General features: G+C 41.9%; 1 protein-coding gene across 1 annotated transcript in view; it reads left to right on the forward strand.

Moving 5' to 3' along the window:
- Positions 1 to 5,049: 5,049 nt before the first annotated feature.
- Positions 5,050 to 22,699, forward strand: part of LOC128425376 (seizure 6-like protein) — a 71,286-nt gene continuing 53,636 nt past the window's right edge. Inside the window, exon 1 of the mRNA XM_053411966.1 lies at positions 5,050 to 5,149. Within this exon, the coding sequence (XP_053267941.1) occupies positions 5,050 to 5,149 (100 nt within the window). The remainder of the gene's footprint in view (positions 5,150 to 22,699) is intronic.

The raw sequence follows: 22,699 nt of genomic DNA on the forward strand, positions 1-22,699 counted from the left end.
CATGCTGTGACAAATGTTTCAGGGAAATCTTATGGACATCAAAACACACACAAAAACAGTCTGAATTAGAGTAACATGCAACTTTTGTTACTCCCGGGTCCTGTATATTACTGCAGATGACGTGGTGAGTGGTGTCCATGTTCCTGGGGGAAGATTTTGTTGCCCTTTCCCCTGTGGCCCCGTTCGGAGGGGGGATACTACCAGTGAAGGGCACTTCATATCTAAGGGTAGGGCCAAGGGCAATGGATTGAGACAGGGCCACAGTGGGTCTCCCATGAACCATAGGCACTTTAGAGGTGAATGTAATACTGTTTTCTAGTTGATGACAACAAATCACATAAAAAGAACAAAATAACAATGAGTGGCTCTGTCTATCCTCACTTTCTTTATTATTTTGTTATCTTCTTTGGGTTGGCTGTAGTCTATGGTACCTCAACTCTGTATATCAATCAATCAAATTTTATTTGTATAGCCCATATTCACAAATTACAATTCGTTTCATAGGGCTTTAACATGGTGAGACATCCTCTGTCCTTAACCCTCAGCAAGAGTAAAGCCTGAAACATGCTTCTCCGACTGCGTCTGCGTCTTTTCACGCCGCTGTGGCGCAAGACTCGTTGTCATTCATGCTTCCCCAACCGTTGCGCGTCTTACAAAGCAATTCCGCGCCAGAACACTAGGCGGAGTAATGCTTTTTGTCGAAGACGACCTGAGAGAGGCCTTCTTTCTTCTTCATCGATTGTTTATTTACATAGCTACTGCGGCTCCTTGTAGCCTTTTTCAGGCGGACAAATACGCCAGTCAGTGACGGGTTATACAAGTGGACATACTTTCGGAACTCTTCTGCCAAACGCTCTTCTATTTGGTCCATATCATTCTTCTAAATCTCCCGTTGTTTCTGCCTGTATTATGGGGCATGAAACCGGAAATGCAGCTCCAGAAGGGATGTAGAGCAGACCAATCACAGCCTTGCGGGCTGAGTGAGCTTGCGGAGCTTTGCCGTAAATTTTAGAAAAGTGGGGTGACGCCCGTCAGCACATAAGAAGGGATACATAAGCACGTAAGGGACCCGGAAGGGCTCTTGCGCTTACGGGCCCGTGAAAACGCAGAAGCATGTTTCAGACTTAAGGATAAAAAACTACTAAAAACCCTTTTAACAGGGTAAAAATACCTAGAAACCTCAGAGAGAGACACATGTAAGGGGTCCCTCTCCCAGGACGGACAGACGTGCAATAGATGTCAAGTGCAGGAAAACATCATCAAGATTAAAGTTTTTAGCAGCATTGATGAGGGTAAACATTTTGAAGGATAACTTCAGTACTATATAGTATACAACAGTTGACGCAGTGAACGTTATCTGAGGCCACTTTTCCAGGTGGTCTGTCCCTCTAGAGTAGAAGGCAGAGGAATGAGTACATTATCGCGTTTTGGCAATCTTTCCATATCTGATTGGAAATCGCTCAAAGAAAGAGAGTTGGCGTACTGTAAGCATAAACTGAGCAGTGTCTGGTGGCTGTTTTGGCCAGCTTTCTCTCTTTCCCACATACACAGCCGCAGGCCTGTGTGTTCACACCAGATTTATTTCCAGCGCACAAACAGGATGTACAGCTAGTAGACCGGGAGGAGATATTAAAAAAGTATATTGAATTCATATGGCTTTCATTCCCTTGAGCATAACCATAGAATGCAGGATCATGGTGAGGTTGCTTTGAGCGTTATTGTAACCAGAACAAATTAAGTGTGAAGAGAACATTTATCAGATACATTCATTATAACATTTCCTAATTATGCTGATAACGGATGTAATTACTCTTCTTTATAACTGAGGGTTGTTTCCCTTTTGATGATCACTGCCCGCAAATCTTATTTATCCACCTTTTTATTCACTGCTACACTTAATTCCACTAATCTGTTTTTTTTTTTTGCTTGTTTGTTCATTCTCTTCTGTTTTTGCTGTACCGAGCACTTATTTTTATGTGGTTCTCGGTTCAATGTGACCTCTGCACCTCAGCTGTGCAGTGTGAGGGGAGATGTAGAAACATTGAGCACACTGTCGCTGAGCCCGGCTCGCTGCAGAGGCTTATCTCCCCCCACATGTATCTGTGAAGAAAACACCCAACAGCAGCGTGAGAACCAGAACCGATGGCAGGAAAGTAGAGAGATAAAAGAGATGAGATTGGGGGTAAAATGGAAGAGGAGGGAGGGATTAGACAGAGGGACAATGAGATGGGATGAGGACGGATGACACTGCGAGGTAAGTAGGGGGTGGAGGGTGGGGGCTGATCTTTCACAGAAATAATGATATCTCTTCTTCTTCAGAGGCCGTCGTCTAATCATTTTATTCTTTGGTTATCAGAGAAGGAAGAGACAGCGCTCTGCCATGTTGGCAGACAGCCACTCAGCTAACACACTGCGCTGCCTGTCTCTGGGCTGAAAAGCAAAAATCAAGGTCTTCATTCATGTGCACAATGATCCTGTTTAGAGTCTGTGGATAATACACATGGCAGGACGGCCATGGAGGAATAACACAACATAGACAATGTAATGTTCTTACAGTGAGGACATTGAAGGGAGGCTGTGGTTTAAAACCAGTATAGGCTTTGCTGGGATCTGGGAACATCGCAACAATGAAACAAAAGAGGGAAGAGGGACAAGAGCACAAAAATAAGACTCAGAATAATTGTTTTCCTCCAACTTTCATCAGAACCAATCTTCACAATCAATGCAGAAGGTCCGGAGACATTTCCTTCTTTATTCCACACATTACCCATAATGCAACGTCACCACAGACATTCTAGATTCTAGAATGTTGACATGTTATGCTTCAAGTGACCATAGCAGAAGGGGTACAGTTGAGTTCATTTCTTTCTAACTCCACATGCTAAGATCTGAACACTTTTTAAACATGTATAGTCTTCAGACCAAACCAATGCTGACTCAGATTACCTTTATTAGACTTTGCACAGCTCCCTCTGGAGACACTGAGTGTCAAATGGGAGTTCCAAGTATCCAGATTTATTTAAATCTGGTAGATGCTTCATAACTCCAGCCTTTCCGTGCTATGACAGAGTGCTTGCTGCTGCCAAGTTGCGTCGTGCTGCCTCAATCTCCTTTATCCACTCTGTGGATGTGTCAGCAGCCTAAAGTTACGAGTAAAGAAATATTGCAGGAAGGAGCAAGAGAGCTGCTGTAGCAAAGTGTCTAATTAGGTGTGTGTGTCTGTGTGTGTCTGTTACCTTCTTCATACTGGAGGCCAATCCTGAAACTCCAGAGAGAATGTCCTTTGTCAGTCATTCTGTCTGTGGAGCTTGTTTTTAAAGTGATACCACTGAATCATTGATAACTTTTTGTCATGAATTATGTACTGGCTGACCGATCAAAAGAGAGAGAGAGAGAGAGAGAGAGAGAGAGAGAGAGAGAGAGAGAGAGAGAGAGAGAGAGTTTTTGTTATTTAAATATTTGTTTTCTATATGCAACACATTGGGAATCAAGTTAGTATAACTTCTTTCTAGGATAGTGACAATAAAAAACAGACAGGCATCACCAAAATATATAAAGACAGACATGAGAGTGTTAAATTCGAATTGGATTTCAAAGTTTCCATTTAAGTAAAGGTACTACTACTACAGAACTACTGCAGCCACTGGTGTTGCGACTACTGCTAATAGTTTACTATCAATATGATAATTAAGCTGTATACAGTGATTATAGCGGCATCAATTCAGACTAGATTGGGGAGTTGCATCCTCTAGGCCATATAGTCCACAAGACAGTTTGATCCATTCCACAAGGCAGATCATAAATACAAAATTATTAAAGTTATACTATTATTCTTTTTTTCTGCAAAAAGCTCATTACCAAGACGCTGAAACCTCATCCAGGAGGAGGATGTGTGAAGGAGCCTTGATGCTGCAGGGAAGCTGATGGAACCAAACATAGCGAAATGTTCAGAAGTATCAGTGTCAGAAACAAGATAGTGAAAAAATACTGAGGGATATCGAAAGACATTTCCAGGAAATAATCGGACCACTCTGCAGATACAATATGTGGAACTGGTGGCAGAATGCAGGTGCAATGGCTAGAGAGGGCATGGCACCAGGGGCCCACTCACTATACAGGCTCTAAATCTCCTCAGAGTTTAATGGACTGCATAAGCCACAAGTGTCCTGGGGATTGATCACCTGGGGATTGATGTTTTCCAATGATCAAATCATTTTTTTCAATGATCTCTGTGGCCTGTAATGAAACAACAGACATAACAAATACAGACCAACTACATTTTGCGCATACAATCATTTCTCAGCTTGATATAAGGGAGGAAATAGTGCCTTTAAAGCTTGTGGCTCCTAACGAAATATCATCATCAGCAGCAGCAGCAGCACTAACCTGTGTAATCATATTGAACACATATATCACACCAGAGAGGCTGGTGGCCATGCAAATTATTTTTACACCAATCAGACATTTAAATAAAGACCAGTAGTGGTCAGCATTTATCGGTCAGCCTGCAGTGTGTTCATCTGTAAAGCCTCTGATTGCAGTATATACCTATAGAGATGACCACCCCTCCGAACATCACCCATCCCCTCATCCATCCAATAAATCTGGATTCCATGAGACAATGTTATTCTCTCTCAGTCAATCTGATCTTACTGCAGCCCACAACAGTCACCCTGACTGTCTTTCCCTCTCAGCTAAAGTTATTATATCATTATCATTAAGGTCGGGTTGTGTGCGGAGGGGGTGGGCCGGTGAGGTGGATCACAGAGAAATAGAGAGAGAGAGAGAGAGAGAGAGAGAGAGAGAGAGACAGGGGGGGGCAGCAGTGTCCGCGGAGGAGAGAAGGAGGACAGCTCGGAGGCAGAAGGCAGGAGGAGCTCCCTGCAGTCAGGAGGATGCCGCTCTCACACGCGGACCGTCTCTGATCAGGACCTCCTCGCTACCCGTCGGCTCTATCTGACCGACTGACCGCAGACCAGCTCCCCGCAGACAGGACCCCTTCCTCCGCTCAGCTCCCAGCCCCTCTCATCTGGACCGGCTGCTGTCGCCATGCCACCGGCCGCCTGCTCGCTCGGGCACCGGTTCCGCGACACCCTGCCCGCGATACTGTGGATCGGGCTGCTGTGGAGCAGCAGCGTCTCGGCAGCAGGTACCCTGTCCTTCGCTTGCTGTGCCCGTGTAATGTAACCTTCCTCCGGCATGCTTTTCTCTCACTCTACCCCCTCTCCTCTTATGTCTGAGCAGCTTGACTTCACTGTTTCTATGCGCTGCGAAAACAACTCATCTCTCTGGGCATCCCTGTCTGTAGGAGGAGAGAGAGAGAGAGAGAGAGAGAGAGAGAGAGAGAGAGAGAGAGAGAGAGAGAGAGAGAGAGAGAGAGAGAGAGAGTGTGTGTGTGAGGCGGTGTTTGAAGTCCTGAAATAAACGTTGTTGCGGGCTATTTACTGAGCGAGTTTGGCTCAACAGTCCAGGCTGCACGCACAGGCGCATAAACACGCATCCTTGGAGAGTGCGTGTGGGTCGGAGCCCACCCGCGTGCGTGGGAGAGGCTCGATCAGGCAGAGAGAGAGAGAGAGAGAGAGAGAGAGAGAGAGAGAGAGAGAGAGAGCTCACCTGTCAACAGTCTCTGCAGTTATTGTTTCACATGCGTGGGATGCAGGAGGGGAGGGAGGGGGATTCCACTAGTTCCAGCATCAGAAAGTTAACGTGTGAAACGTGCAGCCAATCAGAGTGCTGGCAAAGATGTTGCAGATGATGATGGTGGTGGTGGTGAGGATGATGATGGTGGTGTTGTGGATGACGATGATGATGATGAAGATGATGATGATGGTGATGGTGGTAGTGAGGATGATGATGGTGGTGGTAGCGATGATGATGATGATGATGATGATGATGGTGGTGGTGGGGATGATGATGGTGGTAGTGAGGATGATGATAATGGTGGTGGTGGTGGTGGTGGTGAGGATGATGATGGTGGTGGTAGTGATGATGATGATGATGATGATGGTAGTAGTGAGGATGATGATGATGGTGGTGGTAGTGAGGATGATGATGGTGGTGGTAGTGATGATGATGATGATGGTGGTGAGGATGATGATGATGGTGGTATTGAGGATGATGATGGTGGTGGTAGCAATGATGATGATGATGATGATGATGATGATGATGGTGGTGGTGGGGATGATGATGATGATGGTGGTAGTGAGGATGATGATAATGGTGGTGGTGGTGGTGAGGATGATGATGGTGGTGGTAGTGATGATGATGATGATGATGATGATGATGATGGTGAGAATGATGATGGTGGTGGTAGCGATGATGATGATGATGATGATGATGATGATGATGATGGTGGTGGTGAGGATGATGATGGTGGTGGTAGTGATGATGATGATGATAATGATGATGATGATGATGATGATGATGGTGACAGACAGTATGAAGCAGTGGATGAACTGAGTCCTCTGTGGTCCATTTGGGGGAATATAGAAAACGACCCGGCGGTGATGTCATCCCAGTTATCTGGACATGACACATTTAGTTGTTTTTTCACAGGCCGCTGTGTTGTAAGCTGCTGAATGTTGTCATCATCGATCAATGTGCCAGCAGCGCTCAGTGAATGTTTGAATTATTAGAAAAAAATTTGATTAATGGCAGTTTGTTGTCACTCGAGCAGCAGTCCAATAACACAAATACATTAAGTTCAGACTGAAAGCAAAGCCATGATGATTTTTTAATGATTAAATGAAACAACTTATTTAATATGCACAATTAATCTCAACAGATCAATCCATCAAATAATTGCTTCAGCTCTTGTGGACATCAAGAGGGGCTCCACCACTGCACTGGATTCATATGGTCTTCACACGCATAAAGGAAATGATCCAGAGTTTTTGTGTTTACCTCAGCAACAAGATTCAGCAAAACTGCTGCAGAATTTTCAGACATTTCTGCAAAGGAAAATGCAAATTAATGTTCGTGTCCATCCAGCTCATGTTGTGTAAATATGAGCCAAACGGTTGATGGAGACAAACAGAGCTGCCGCATAAGAGGAGGACACAGCGAGATGAGCTGAATAAAAGAGCTGCAGTCAGAGCTCAGACAGTGGAAAACATTTCTGTTAGGGGTCCGTTTCCTTATCCCTCCACACACACCTGAAGTTTTATTGTGCTGTTTCGAGTCACATATGTTTAATGCACATCAGTGTTTGCTTCAATTGCCCATTGTCACATTTTGCTTTTATCGATTTCTCAAATTGAAAATGTGCGTTGACCAGATGGATGTAGGGAATCCCACTGATATCAGCTTCCCCTGTTTTTCTGATACAGCTGTATTCAGTTGCTGCTAACTGAGCCTTTCCTACTACATAAAATGAATTTTACTGCTGTGAAGTGGTTTAACCCTATGAACTGTTGGGGAACAAAATATACTGTATAGCCCCCTTTCCAGTGGTAAAAAAAAACACGAACATCTGGCTTTTGTCTCCATTGGGAGTGGATCAAATCAGCATTCACTCCCGGGTGAACTGACTCTGCAGTAGACACCGATTTTTATCGGTGCTGGTCAGTAGTGGTGGAAACATGCAATCCGGGTTAATGTTAACTCTTCTTCTCCTTTTTTTTGGCAATCTACACAGTGACGCTGCACCTTTAATGGCGCCAGGTTAAGATGCACATTGAACCTCTTAGCAACCTTAAGTTGTTAAGACAACGTTGAGTGTGATAGAGGGATGGAAATATAAGATACAACTGTGCAACCCTTGTAACATCGCCACTAGTTTCCATGGTGCTTTCTTCAGTTGTGTGTTTCCCGCACTAACACGCTGATTTCTGGCGTTTGTGACATAGGAACTTGACTCAGCAGTGGAAAAAAACTGAAAGGCAAACTCCTCTACTGGTGATGGGAAAAGAAAGAACTGCCTTTTTAAGCCAGATTACCTGCATGGGCCTGCTAAATTTGATGTAAAAGAGGTACAGCAGTGTCACTATCCTGGGAGAATCGTATCCTTCTTAAAAGTAAATGAGCTGAAAAGCAGTTTTCAGCTTTCTGATAACACATTTTCAGGCCAATGAAACAGCTTTATATATTCTTTAGCTTTGACGCACAATATGTATTTTCTGCCACTACTGGATAGTGTGGGGTCATGGGAGTTGTTGTGGTCAGCGTTTCCTCATGAGGATTATCTTCAGAGGTTCCAGAAACAAACTGATTAAATCCAGTAAAATAACTGAAGAAATCGGCTTCATATTAAAAATCTGTGTTTTCTCTAAGACTGCAGGATGTCTCACAGGGGATGTGAGCTGAGCTGCTGCTAACGTTTCCTCACAAAAATCCTTCATTCGGTTAATATGTATAATTAAAACCCACCAAGATCTAAAAAGTAAATGAGACAAATTTAGCTTAAAACTAAATAATAAGGCAATCTAGACTCTTCTGTCATACAAACACAACACAGAGGAGATAGTGATGATCTACTGACAGGTGACCAAATGAAATACCATCCACAGTTTACAGTACCATACCTTCCACCATACTCTCCGTTTCTAAACCCAATCAAAGAGTTTTTCTCGGCATGGCGGTGGAGGGTTTACGATCTCCAGCCCCAGGCTCAGGTACCCCTCATTGAAACTGTACTGGATACAGAATTTTCTGTTTGTCTGATATTTGTCGAGCTTACAGTGTTATGCACACTCCTGTAGTAGCATGACAACTGGGACATGTTTTGTTGTGATTCTCCATGTTGACATGTTGACTGATTTGGGGATATGGAGAGAAATACATTCAATTTTCATGAGTCTGCAGCATTGGTCTTGTGTAGTGTTTGGTGAATTTACAGTTTTTTTGGATTGCTTACACACTAAAATTAAAAGTAGTACACTATTAGCAAAACCTTACACTCAAGAAGCAAAACATCAGCCCATATTTGCACAACTATAAGCACATTGTCAACCTCACCCTTGTTGCAAAACTCTACACACAGTGATTTGCAAAACACTAAACACACTTAACATACATTACACACAAAAATCTATCATGAAGTCACGTCTTTGCAATACCAAAGCACTGACTGTCAAATTACCACACCGTCCAACCAATTGGTTCAACACAGTCATCAGGTGTGCAAACACTCGTTTGCTTAATTGTAGACACACCAATCAGGTGTGTAAGCACTATAAAAAGCAGCAGGTGAGTTCATCGTTCTTCAAGCACAATGGAAAGAGTCAGAGAAAGAGTAAGACAAGGAGGAGGAGGAGGAGGACGAGGAGAACGAGGAGTTTTACGAATGGATGGAGAGGAGATCCAGCATGAGTTCATTTACGTAGATGAGGCTGGGTTCAACCTGACGAGAACACGAAGGAGGGGAAGAAACATCATTGGCCACAGGGCTATAGTCAATGTCCCAGGGCAACGTGGGGGTAATATAACACTCTGTGCAGCCATTACACAGAATGGGGTCCTCCAACGCCATGCCCATATGGGCCCTTACAACAAAGCACTCATAATTACATTCTTGGACCAATTGCACAACATAACAGCAGCAAATCAAATCGATCATATGCAATACATTGTTGTCTGGGACAATGTGTCTGTCCACCGCTCTGTTCTGGTTCAGAACTGGTTTCAGCAACATCCACATTTCACCGTCCTATATCTTCAACCATACTCTCCATTCCTCAACCCTATAGAAGAGTTTTTCTCGGCATGGCGGTGGAAGGTATAGGATCTCCGTCTCCAGGCTGAGGTACCCCTCATCCAAGCCATGGAGGAGGCCTGTGACCAGATGGAGGTAGCAGCAATGCAAGGATGGATTCGTCACTCAAGACGTTTCTTTCCAAGGTGTCTTGCTAATGACAACATTGCCTGCGATGTTGATGAAATTCTCTGGCCAGATCCAGCTAGGCGAAGAGACAATGTCTAGTTTTTTTTTTTTTTAACTTACAATACGTAAAGTGATGTTTGGTTACAGTATTATGAATCTTTATGTCAACATTTTGGGCATGTTGAGAAATAAATGAGTTTCTTCAGTCTGTAACATGGGTCTTGTGTAGTGTTTGGTGAATTTACATTATATTTGTACTTTGTTGATAGTAGCCTACTCTAATCATAGGGAAGTAGAAGTGCTAAAAGTGTTTTAGGTTTATCACAGCAGAGTGTACCTCGTGCAAACAGAGTATAGTAATGTGAAACGTGTGTGTTTCATATGTTAACAAAGTGTGGTTTTTAAAAAGAAGTGTATAGTTTTTACAAGAGTGGTTAATTTTGCAAAGGATCTGTAGTGTTTTGCTAATTGGGTGTGTGGTTGTGCTAATTGTGTGTAGTGATTTGAAAACACGGGCCCTGTTTTAAAAATCGTGCTTAAGCAATCGAGAAAAACTGTAATGTATATTTGCACTTTCTCAGAGTACTTCACTTACAGTAGTCTAATCACTGAGAACTGGAATTGCTAAAAGTGTTTAAGGTTAGCAACAGCAGTGTGTAACTGGCTAAAGCAGAATTAAGTAATATGAAGCGTGTGTTTCATATGGCAAAATAATATTGTTTTGATAAAAAAGTGTATAGTTTTTACAAGAGTGTTCTGCTGATTGGGTGTGTGGTTGTGCTGATTGTGTTTAGTGTTTAAAACACCGGGCCCTGTTTGGAAAATCGTGCTTAAGCAATCGAAAAAAACTGATTTATCCAGGTATGAAAACTTCCTAAAAAACTTTGGAATATTGTAAGTACACAACTCAACAGCATCACACAGGTCCAGTTGGTGTATTACAGTTAATGAAAAGTTACACATTTCTAAATTTTTTTAGAAGCAGTAGAGTTCTTTCGACTCATGAAGGATCATTTACTTCTTCATACTACTGTAATGGTTCAATTAACCAGATTTGGAGAACTGTGCTTTCCATTGGACAGGGCTGGAGGGAAATGTAAAAAATAATGACTAAAACTACAAATGTTGTAGAGTAAAAAGTACATGTTTACCTCTGAGTGGGTTGAACAATAAAGTTACATGAAATACTATCTACTCTGGTTAAGTACATTTACCCCACCGTTGTACTTAAGTACAGTGCTTGAGTAAATGTACTTGCTTATATAACACGTCACCACTGCAGGACGATTAATGGAGAAAATTAGATGAAACTTACAGTCTCTACTTTCTCTCTTACCATGCTGGTTTTAGATAGAGGAAGAGTTTAAGATTAATTATACTTATCATCAGTAAAAAATGAGACGTTATTCGAGAGCTGATCTTTTTTGAACATCTTGTTCCTGCAGATTTCATCACCGTCACGCCTTGATTATATCAAACAATATCCAAAAGCGACAGTTGGTCTCACAGAGCTGCCGAATGTCCCATGACTGTTAATGAGGGTTTCCCCACTGAGCTCTGCTTTGTTCATTAACCCATCAGACACACAAACACACGTTAGCATGAATTCATCAGCCTGTTCCCAGCAGGCTTCAGTCTTCTCCTAGTGTCACTCCCGTCTTTTTCTGTGTAGTGTGCACGAATGTTCGATCTGTTAGTGTAGCCTCTGACGCACACACACACACACAAACACACACACTGTATGCGCTGCTTCACTTGTTTCATCTCACCGTTAGTGTCTTTGGTTAATGAGATCCCCAGCAGAGATGTAATGTCACTGAACAGGTTTTTGATTGTGTGTTTGTGTGTGTGTGTGTGTGTGTGTGTGTGTGTGTGTGTGTGTGTGTGTGTGTGTGTGTGTGTGTGTGTGTGTGTGTGTGTGTGTGTAAATGCATGTGTGTTTTTTTAATCGTGCCTGTGTGTGAAGATAGGCCGGATCTGTGCATGGTCTAATTTCTCGGGGTGATAGCGATAATCTGCTAGAAAGACAGCTTGACATCTGAGTGGAGATTCAAGAGCTCCGACTGAGAAGCGAGACAACTGCAGTTTTGCAACACGGAGCTGTTTTATAGACCTGCAGTGCCATTGTTTTGTTGTACAAATATCAATGAGTTATGTCCCCTTGATTTAAAAAATATAGATCTCTCTATATTTCCTCTTCTCTTCTCTCAAAACCCATCCATCTTGTAATTTGCCTTTCTCTTCTCATCACATCACCACTCCTGTTCCCTCTTCAGCTTCCTTCCTACGCTCCTCTTTCAGTCATCCTCTTTCCTATTACTTGTGAATGCGATGAGAGAGAAAAAAGAACTGAGGGGGAGACGGAGGAGATTGTTTCTTATGGTTGAATAACCCTATCCTTATTATACAACTAGATCCTCAGGCTTCAGAGTTTTGAGAATATCGTGTCAAGTAAGCATCAGAGAGCCATACAGAATGGGAGAAAGTAAAGCTGAGACTAAAAGAACATGAAAGAAATTTTGAGAAAGAAACGCAGCAGAGAATATGAAACGGTATGGGTGTAGTGCAGGGCTCTCGTTCCTGTTTAGAAATATGGAAATTTGCATCGGTGAGTTGTCAGGAAAAGTCAGGAAATATAATATTTGCCATTTCTATTGTCATGTTAAGATTCACAAATTTTTCAAGCACTCATAAATCAAGTCATCCCAAACAGAATAACTGATAAAATGAGCAAAGTTGTCACATGACAGTTAATCAACTCAACTCGTGCATTGAACAACATGCAATAAAATGTTCCATCTCAAAGGCTGCACGCCGCCTTTGGTCAGCACAGTGAGTTAATGATATCATGTTCTTCTTTTTTGTGCGGTTCATTGGCGGGTGGCAACCAACTTCAAGGTGCAATACCGCCATCTGCTCTTCATGATTTTTTCTACCTAGCTTACATTAACTAGTAAAGATGAAACATCCTTTCATTCAAAGATGAAAGTTAGCCTAGCAACATTTTCATAACCTCGTCTATTGAGCTGCTTTCAGACATATACTGATCTTTGGAGATCACCCACACTTTTTCCGGAGGAGCCAGAGCAAGAGCGCAGCAGGTGATCCGCTCTAGGATCTACAGCAAGCCAAGGGGGTTGCTGATGCAGTTTCCAACACGTAAAGTACACAAAAACTAAAAAATGTAAACAAAATAAATATCTCTAGATGAACAGCACCATACAGGCACCAGCAAAGATGTCAAGAGATCTTTTGGTCGACGCCTGTGTCGCCTGGCATAATGTCCTACCTCTGCCTGCTGCCATCGTCTGAATCGTCTGAATCCTACGTAGGATTTGTTGCTGTTATGAACACATCTGATCCTGCTGCGTTCCTTTGGTGTGAAAAAAACCTTTGGAGAAACCTTTCTGGACTTCCTCCGGATGTCATGTCTGAAAATGGCTTTAGATGAGCCAGATAACTGCCTGTTAGCTTCACTCAGAATATATGTTTCCTATGAAGCTTCATTTTGTCACGAAGTCAACGTCAGTAAATTAAATCATTCAAAAGACAAACTATGTGTTCATTCCCCTGTGCTGTTGAATCTCGCATTCCTCCCAACCTACTACATTCTGTTTGGTCTCCGTAGCCAACTAATGAGCTACATGGTCCTGAAATTGACTCGTCTGCCTAACTCAATCCACTTATCATCCAAACAACTGGATCCAAATGTGAGCAAAAGGACATTAATGTGAAAGAGAGCAACCTCTCCTTCCCTCTGCACCATTGAGAGGTCACTGTCGTTCACATGGGTCTTTATCCTTTCGTTATTTCGTTATCGTCTTTGGGTTTATCTGTCTATATCTATATCTGTCATCCGAATTTGTAGTGCTACTGTAAAAAGGATTACAAGTGTAACGTCATGTGAGATGGCGGTGTCAGCTTTTCCAGTGTTCAACAGTAGTTATTTCGTGGCGGTGTATGTTATCTGAGTATAACTCACTTACTTAATATTCATGTAATTTCGGTAACATGCAAAGTTAGCACTGCATTAGGCCATTTCATTAAAAGCATTTGTTTAGATAATGTGGGGACACACACACGCGCGCACACACAACCTATAGTTTTACCTTACTCTTGTTGAGGATTAGGGGCAGATTGTCACACCTCGTTGAGACCTGTATGAGAAAAATTGTGATTTGTGAATATGGGGATATACAAATAAAATTTGATTGATGGATTGATTGATCATATCAGGGCTCAAGATTATATCATACAACATACAAGGTACTTTAGATGTGATTTAGAAAAAGCTTGAAATAAAAAACATATGTAACATTAAGCTAGACATACACTGTACGATTTAAGTCATTTTTTGCCCCAATTTCAGCTTTGCTGTTGGTCGTTTACCTTGCAGTGTACAGGGGAGCAAACACCAATTTACTGCTCCTGACCGACCGTCGTAAGCTCAAATAAATCTCAGATTTGTTGAAGCAGAGCCACGAGTCGATTCCTTAATCTCTTTTTTCCTGACTGCGCCTGTGGGTTACCGTGCAAAACGCAGTCCAGTGCGCAACGAGCGTGACTGTGCACATTTGGTAAACCGGTGACAGGATGCGCCTGGCACATCAGTTAACATGGAGACATTGAGAGATTGAGATGTACTCGGTGTGTTAGTGGCAGGGATTAACCAACCATTGCATTAAACTTCCCCTATTCTTCCCTTCAAGGAAGAGTAGTGTCATTTTGTAAGGGCTGACTGCGCTAGTCATTGAGAGAGAGAGGGGTCTGTCACAAGGTAAATCCATCTGCGTTGTTTTCCTATTTTCTTGTATATTATGGGACCACACCCCTATAAATGATGATGTCACATGGGACAGCATTGTTGGTCTCAGTCTAATAACTTGGTTGTGTCTCTTGAATCACATGGTTTATAAATTGAGCTTTGTTTGAAACCTTCACTTTTTAAACATGGAAGAAACTGATACCATTTAATCTTAAAATCTACATCTACGTTTTTGTCATTTACGTTCGTTCACAATCAAGCTTGGGACCTTAATATATACAGAGAAACCCAGCAGTTCCCTCAATGAGCAGCAAATTTGTATTATTTACATTTGTATGGTACTTGATCATAACAAGTGTCATCAGAAACACATAGACTAAACACGTAGAAGTAAAGATAGAGGTGGCTATAAGACCAAAGCAGAGAGGAACGGGCAGAGACAGAAGGAAAGTCATTAAACCCTTCATCATAGTCATGGAATGATTCTGATTGTGGTAAATATTGAAAAAACTCATCACATCTTGTCTGAGCTTCAAACAACCTCATTGTTCTTAGACCGATTAACGTAAAAGTGCTATTTTTAATATAGTAAATCCAATAAAAAGACCCAAACCAACAATAAATGTGTCCTAATAACAACTATTGCCTGTGGATTCAAAGCCTAATTCATCTTATTACTCTGAGTCACACAGCTCCTTTGTTTCAGAAAACCATTAAAAACACATGAGTGAGCCACACATTTGTACTTCCTTCATCACCATCAACACACACACACACACACACACACACACACACACACACACACACACACACACACACACACACACACAAAGCAAGCAGTAGTTTATATTAAGTCAGTCCCACACACACCATCCTCCTGCCACAAATAACCACCACAGCATCAAATGTGGATGAATTCTTTTGCTAAAAAAAGTCCTGAACAAATACACCTTCCTCTTCGCTTTCTTTGATAAGACCCACAGTGCACTGTTTGAAATTACAAATGGAAATGGGTTGTGTAGTAGTAGTGCATTTTCTTTAATAAGGTTACTAAATGTCAGATGACCCAAATATCAGATTTCATGAAGTTCTCAAATGTACCAGGGAGAGGGTAGAAAACAGTGGCTGCTCAGAACATTACCACCACGTGACAGGAGAACTAAGCAAAGTGAGCGAGTTTCAAGTCTCTGCAAGTTTATCTCTGATTTATAAATGAAACCAGCTGCCACCTGAAAGGTTGAAAATCAATTTGAAGTGTGTCGTCTGCCTGGAAAAATTATGGCATTATGAATCACAAACTGTTCGTAGTTACATGGCTAAATGCATTGTAAGAGTCAGCAGTTGTACGTTGGGGGGTCTTTTTCTCACATCTCTTTGCAGTGTATTTGGCTGTGTGTGTGTTTGTGTGTGTTTATCCTTGTTTGTGTGGGCTGCAGCTGGAGGAGTTAAGGCGGAGCACAAGCCGCTATCTCAAACAGCCCTTGCGCTCATTAGAGCTGCAAGTGAGAGCTGCAGCATCTCGGCCTCACACGCTGACATACGGTCTGGGGCTTCCGCAACAAACCTAAAGGAGACGACAGCGTTCCAGAGAAATAGTCAAAGGTGTGTGGTGGAGGGTGGGAGCTGGTGTGGGTTGGTGCTCCGTGCCTCCCCTGATGCCGCTCTGCCGCTCTGCATGGTGTTGACATCAAAAGAGGATGCCTGAAGCAGAGCCGTCTCACTGCCAGTGGTGTCTCCTTTAACAGGTCTGCTTAGACCTTTGTGACACAGTGGGGCTTTTTCGGCAGAGTTTCAATTGTTGTGTTTGTGCTGTGTTTGCTCTTCAGTGTGTGGCTCGCCTCAGTATCCAGGATTATCCGCTGTAGGATGCCTGCAGGATTGCACTGGTGCCTCCGATTTTCTACAATAGAAGCAATTAACCAAGGCTTAACTTTGAGTATGTCTGTTTTAAGAAATGCATGTGTGTGTGTGTGTGTGTGTGTGTAGTTGAAACTAAACCAAATCAGGTGTTTTTATCCTTCTCAAAGCTAATATATCAAAGCATCCCAGGTAACAAGGTTTAAGTGTGGGCTTAAAACATAGATAAATAAATAGGCCAAACATCATACATTTGGAGGGTATGTGGAGAAATGAATGCGAGCTTGTCTTGGCACACTTTTTCTTTATTCTTTCGGTTACTTGGTCTTTACAGCCTTTGGTCGATTTTGTTTTGTTTTTCTAATGCCTGTACATTTTCACACCTCAAGACACCCTACCTATTACTCACCAACTGACTACACATATTAGTTAGCTCTCAAGTACATTGACATAACAACAATAATATACTTCACAGAGTCATGTACAGCTCTTGGCTCTGTCCACACCAGATATCTCAGTGCACATATTAGGCACCACTGATAATGACATATCTCATTAAGTTAATAATGGCCGATATAATTACATAAAGACAGTCCCCTGGTTTGATGTCAGGGTCCCTGATGAGCCATGGAAGAAAAAGGAGAATCTCTTATTCAAATTCTTGTATAAAATAATTTTCTATTTCTTCAAGTTTGATCTATATTTAATGCCTGATTCTACAGGTACTTGGAAAGGACATTGAAAATGTTGTTCATTTTTGCTTCACGTCCAAAATGATGGATTGTGATCCAAAGAGAGATTTGATATGGTTGTCTGGGATTAGAGTGGCAATTTGGATTTTCAGTCTGACTGAGTTACACACACACACAAACTCACCCTGACACTTTGCCTTGTCAAACTCGCTCAGTGCAGACTGGCACAATCTAGTGTGTCTGCAGGCAAGGCTTTTAAAAGGTTAATATTTCAGTTCCCATTTGCCTCAAAGCTTATGCTAAGCCACCGCTCTGCTCCCTCATCTAACTGCCTTTGATGCGGGAATCCCACTCAAGTAGGTCTGTTGAAGCATTCGACAAACTGCGTCTGTGTGTGATAATCCACTCCGCACGCTGCTTAGGGCAACGTTGATAGCTGCGACTGTCATGCTGTCGAGTCAGTGTGTTTGTCTCCCTCGTACCTCGACTGGAATCGGCGAGAGAGCTGAGTAATGTGGGATACAAATAATGTCTGGGTGTTTTTTCATTGCAATTGCTTCCAGTCTGGGCTGCGGCTTTCGGTGTATCAACACTGCTCCGCTCCGCTGCCTGGTCGAGGGGCAACTGATTGATTGATTCCTGTCATGGGGTGTGCACTGTTCTCGCACCAGCAAAGCTCCTCCGAGCTGTTGAGAGATTTCTGGTCCAACGGTTTTGAAGGAGGATGTAGGTTGAATTTAAAGCCTATGGAGATACAAAGCCTTCATCTAGACCTCAGCATCCCGCAGAACCACGGCTGCCAGTCATGCTCTGGAGAGGAATACAGTCTAAGCTGCTGTTACAGATCCACGGAAACTGACGGGTCCCTCTTATGTTCTTATGCCCCAAAAATCATTAAGAAGTATGAATGAGGCTCTGCTGCTGCAGAGACTCTCTTTATAGGAAATATCCGAAATCAAACTTTTGTTAAACTATACTTTTCTCTTCCTCTTGCATGTTTTTGTGGTTAATAAATAAATATAAATACATATATATTTGAGATTTTTAAGTTATCATATCGTATGAGAAAATATCACAGTAGGGGAGAGCGGGGTAATGTGGGACATTTTTTACATTTGCTCCCCTCTAGGCGAGCTAACATGATATATCAGTAAAATTTACACATTTCCCATTAATTCAGGATGTTTTCTAGCAATGGAAATGATCAGAATGTCTTCAGGACAAAGGGCAGTGAAAATATGATTGTTTTTAAAAAAGTGGTCTTGTGTCCCACTTTACCCCGTAGCCGGGGTAAAGTGGGACACTTACTTTTTCCACTTTAAAACTACCAAAACAACACCTGTTGTAATAGTTCAAATCCCAACAGCTAGATTGACTACCACTAATATCAGACTAGTGACAGAATTATGGGGATTGGTCAATTAAGCACATTTATGATTATTATGATTCAGCTTTCCGGCACATTGTTTCTCTGTCCAATTGGCAGGGACAGGGATATTGTTTTTCTCTGCGTATTAAAATGCCAGTTCACGGCACTTAACTGGAGCAAGGCCATGGAACTGGTCAGCTAGTTGTGTCAAGTGTTTGGCAAGCTCCTCCTCCATCTCATCTGTGAATATTCTCGTTGCCTCAGCTAATGCACCCCAGGCTACTGATTTTACTTTCCCTTTCTCTTTTTTCTTTATGAATCTTTTGAGGGTTGTCTTATCAATATTTCTATCCCTTCCAGCTTTTCTTAAGGACTTCTTTCCTTGCATGACCTCAGCGGCTGCACTCTCCATCTCTGCGAGGGGTGTTTGGCCCCAGGTTGTCTTCCTGGTGTATAGTTTCTTGGCATGATGGCTTTTCTACAATGTTTATGACATTAACAATAAAACAAATATAATGTAATATAACACAAAAGTATATTTAAGACTAAACTTTACTTGTACTTCATGGTGGGGTAAAGTGAGACACTGTCCCACTTTACCCCACAGCATTTGTCTCACTTTACCCCGAAGCCCGATTTTAGAAAAACAACATATTTTATCAATTCAGGCTAATCTTCAGCTAGCATCAATCACATGGTTTTATATGTTGGAAGTTCATCAACATGTGTGATATAATTTTTTCTACCTGAATCAATTTGTTTTGACACAACAGTTGATTAAGTTCAAAGCAAGAAAATTTACTTTTACATGCAAAAAACAATTTTTTCTGAAAAAACATACTTTCCACAGCACCAGCATCAACTCCTCCTTCACGGCAAGTGGGGAATGGGAGGGGCTTGAAAACATAATAGTCACATGACCACAAATGTGTTCCGTTGCCTAGATACAGGGGGTGTTTCACATCACCCGATGTCCCACATTACCCCGCTCTCCCCTATACGGCATTTCACCATCAATATAATTTAATTACTAAAAAAAAAATGTAAAACATTAAAAGTATCAAGGCATAAAGATTTATCATGTGACTTGTATATAATACCTAAATAAAAGTCGTATTTTACTGTTGAGGTGAAAGTGGTAATTGGAATGTATCGACATGCTTTTTCTAGTCTTATAGACCACTAAAAGCACTTTAAAGTACAAGTCACCTTCATCCACACTTACATTCACTTGCGCTTAGGGGAGTTTAGGGTTCAATGTCTTGCCCAAGGATCCTTCAGTATGTGGACTGGAGGAGCCTGGGAATCAAATCACCAACCATCTGGACCAGGGGTTCTCAAACTTTTGCAAGCTGGGCCCCCCCCAAAGCTGGTTAGGGGTAGCTCGGCCCCCCCGCGCCGCCCGCCACCACCGCCCTCAACTTGACCACAATATATAGATAGACAGATAGCTTGGAGACAGTGCTATGCTTGGAGATGGTGGATTGTTGTTGCTGGAGGCCATCACGTTTACCTTCTCTTTCAAGTCATGGTGTTTGGTGTCGAGGTGCCTTTTTAATTTGCATGGCTTCATGCTGTCATTTGCCAGCACCTCGGCACACAAAACACACTGAGGATTCACAAACTCAGCAGGGTGTCGTCTCAGTGAGGATGAGCGCTGACCATGCCTGCAGTTACTTTAACTCGGAATCGTACGTGCAACTCGCGTTCAAATGATAACACTCCTCTTTTGATTGGTGGATCAGGAACGAAACAGTATTTGATTTGTTTGTGTCAGTCCAGCCCCTAGCATTTCGCCACTGAGGGAGCTTTCCCTAACCAGTGACAGGTCTTCTTTTTTTTTTTTTTTCTGTGACATTGCGCCCCCCTGGAGAGTGTCCCCACCCCCACTTTGAGAACTACTGATCTGGACGATCCACTCTCACAATCTCCCAAGCCATAGCCCAAAACCTTGTTACCTATTGTGGCCTCAACTGTAAATAATTATTATCTTCGGAATGGATTTCTCTTCTGATTATTACTTTTATGTTTTTATTGTTTTTTTAAAAGAAATAAATAATAACGTTTTAAGTAAGTAATACAATTTCTTAAAGTTCTTAGAACAATTGTCCAAATAGTTGCCACGATGCGGCTACGCACACATAAACCTGTGAGGTGGGAAAGTTTGTCTGTATATTTTTATTGATGACATAGAAAATACTTGAAACGGGCCTGTACATGGTCAAATTTGTAACATAGCAACACTTGTTAGCAGCACTAAGTTCTAGGCTTTTTACATATTACCTCAATCAAGTTATTCCAGTGTTGCCCCTTATCCTCAAACTTCAACAAAATAGCTCTTGTGGTACAATTCACCACCATTTATATATTATCAGGCCAAGACTTAAACTCTCTTGGACTGATTCCCTACGTCCAAAAGGAAGAGCTCATCAATATTAGCCTTTTAGCCTTATTAGCCTTATTAGCCTACCCATCCCTTTATGGAGCTAGTTTTCTTTTGCAATGCATTTATTGGGCAAGTTCATGTGTATGCACAATACTATGTATCAGACAGCACTGAAAGATACTTTTGTGATACTGTAATTTCCAGAGGTGTGGACTCGAATCACATGACTTGGACTCGAGTCAGACTCGAGTCATGAATTTGATGACTTTAGACTCGACTTGACAAAATGTAAAGAGACTTGCAACTCGACTTGGACTTCAACCTCAATGACTCGTGACTTCACTTGGACTTGAGCCGTTTGACATGATAAGACTTGCTCCTTTCCCCAAAGCACAAAGATGGCAAAGCACAAGTATGTTATTAAGGAGCGCTCTGTATCATTCATCGTGTTTGTGTGCGTCTGTGTGTGTGTGTGTGTGCAGCGCCGCCGCTCCCAAAACGCGCACTACGCGCTGTGCATCGGGCACCAAGTCCTGAGGGGGCACCAAAAAAAAAGCAACTGAAAAATCATCATAGTTATAATAATTATGTAGCCGAGCGTTTGGTTGTATCATAAGTCCGGCTTCAGCCGACAAAGGACACAAGAGCAGGTCATGCGCTCGGGACAGCACACCCGTTTATCCTCAGTTCATTTTACAACTTCACTCATCACAGCACCCACTTCCTTTAAACCCCCTTTCAAAATAAGAGTCACTACCAACAACCCACTTAAAACTGGAAATACAAATCAACCCTCAACAATAACGTCATTAAATAAATTAGCTTACAATTATAATGCCGATATTATTTCAGTATAGAAATATTAGGTACCTTTTATCCATGTATATCACAAAAAAGTCAGAACAAGAGATATATTCAATTGCTCAAAAAAAGTTAAAGAAGATTGACTATTCTTGTTTAACTTGTTTATTCTTGGAATCATACTACGTCCCCATCGTGCACAAATGACTTTTGGCCAATTTGGTCTTTTGCAAATGCAATGCAGCATAGGGCTCTGACATATAAAAAGCACAACCCCGTTCATTGTTATGTTGAAGTATTTGTTATGTTTCTCACATGTACACAAACACAGACAATATGAGGTGAGATAAATGAGATGAGATAAACACAGAACAGGACAGAAACTGCTGTGGAACTAGTTAAAATGCTAAATACAATGTTAGCACTTTTGTACAAATAATTACAGTTGCACTTGTTTTTTCAAATGTGTTCATTCTGTAGGAGTGGTTTAAAATGAAGAATATTCTTGCAAAATATGAGTTAAATGTTAAAAATGACTGGTTAATAGTGCAATAGGGAAGTGCAATGTTGGCACAATTTTTTTTTCTGTAATTTCAATTGCACTTAATAAATAAATAAATACAGATTTTAAAAGCATACATGATCTGTGTAAATATATTATTACTCAGTGATCAAAAGGACTCGAAAAGACTCGAAACTCAAACTGCAGGACTTGGACTTGACTTGAGACTTGTCAGTCTTGACTTTGGACTTGACTCGGGACTTGCCTGTCTTGACTTGGGACTTGACTCGGGACTTGAGGGCAAAGACTTGAGACTTACTTGGGACTTGCAAAAAAATGACTTGGTCCCACCTCTGGTAATTTCACTGTTGCTCAGGAGCATCTGTGTCTCTGCCCTGTCTGTTGTCACTAGATGAAATGTTACACAGCCTTTCACATCAATTTACAAAGCATTACCATTTTAGAAGGTACAATCAATCTCTGTCACCTGGATGTGCATAATCCATT

This window comes from Pleuronectes platessa, chromosome 19 (genome assembly GCF_947347685.1).
Source record: "Pleuronectes platessa chromosome 19, fPlePla1.1, whole genome shotgun sequence".
NCBI lineage: Eukaryota > Metazoa > Chordata > Actinopteri > Pleuronectiformes > Pleuronectidae > Pleuronectes > Pleuronectes platessa.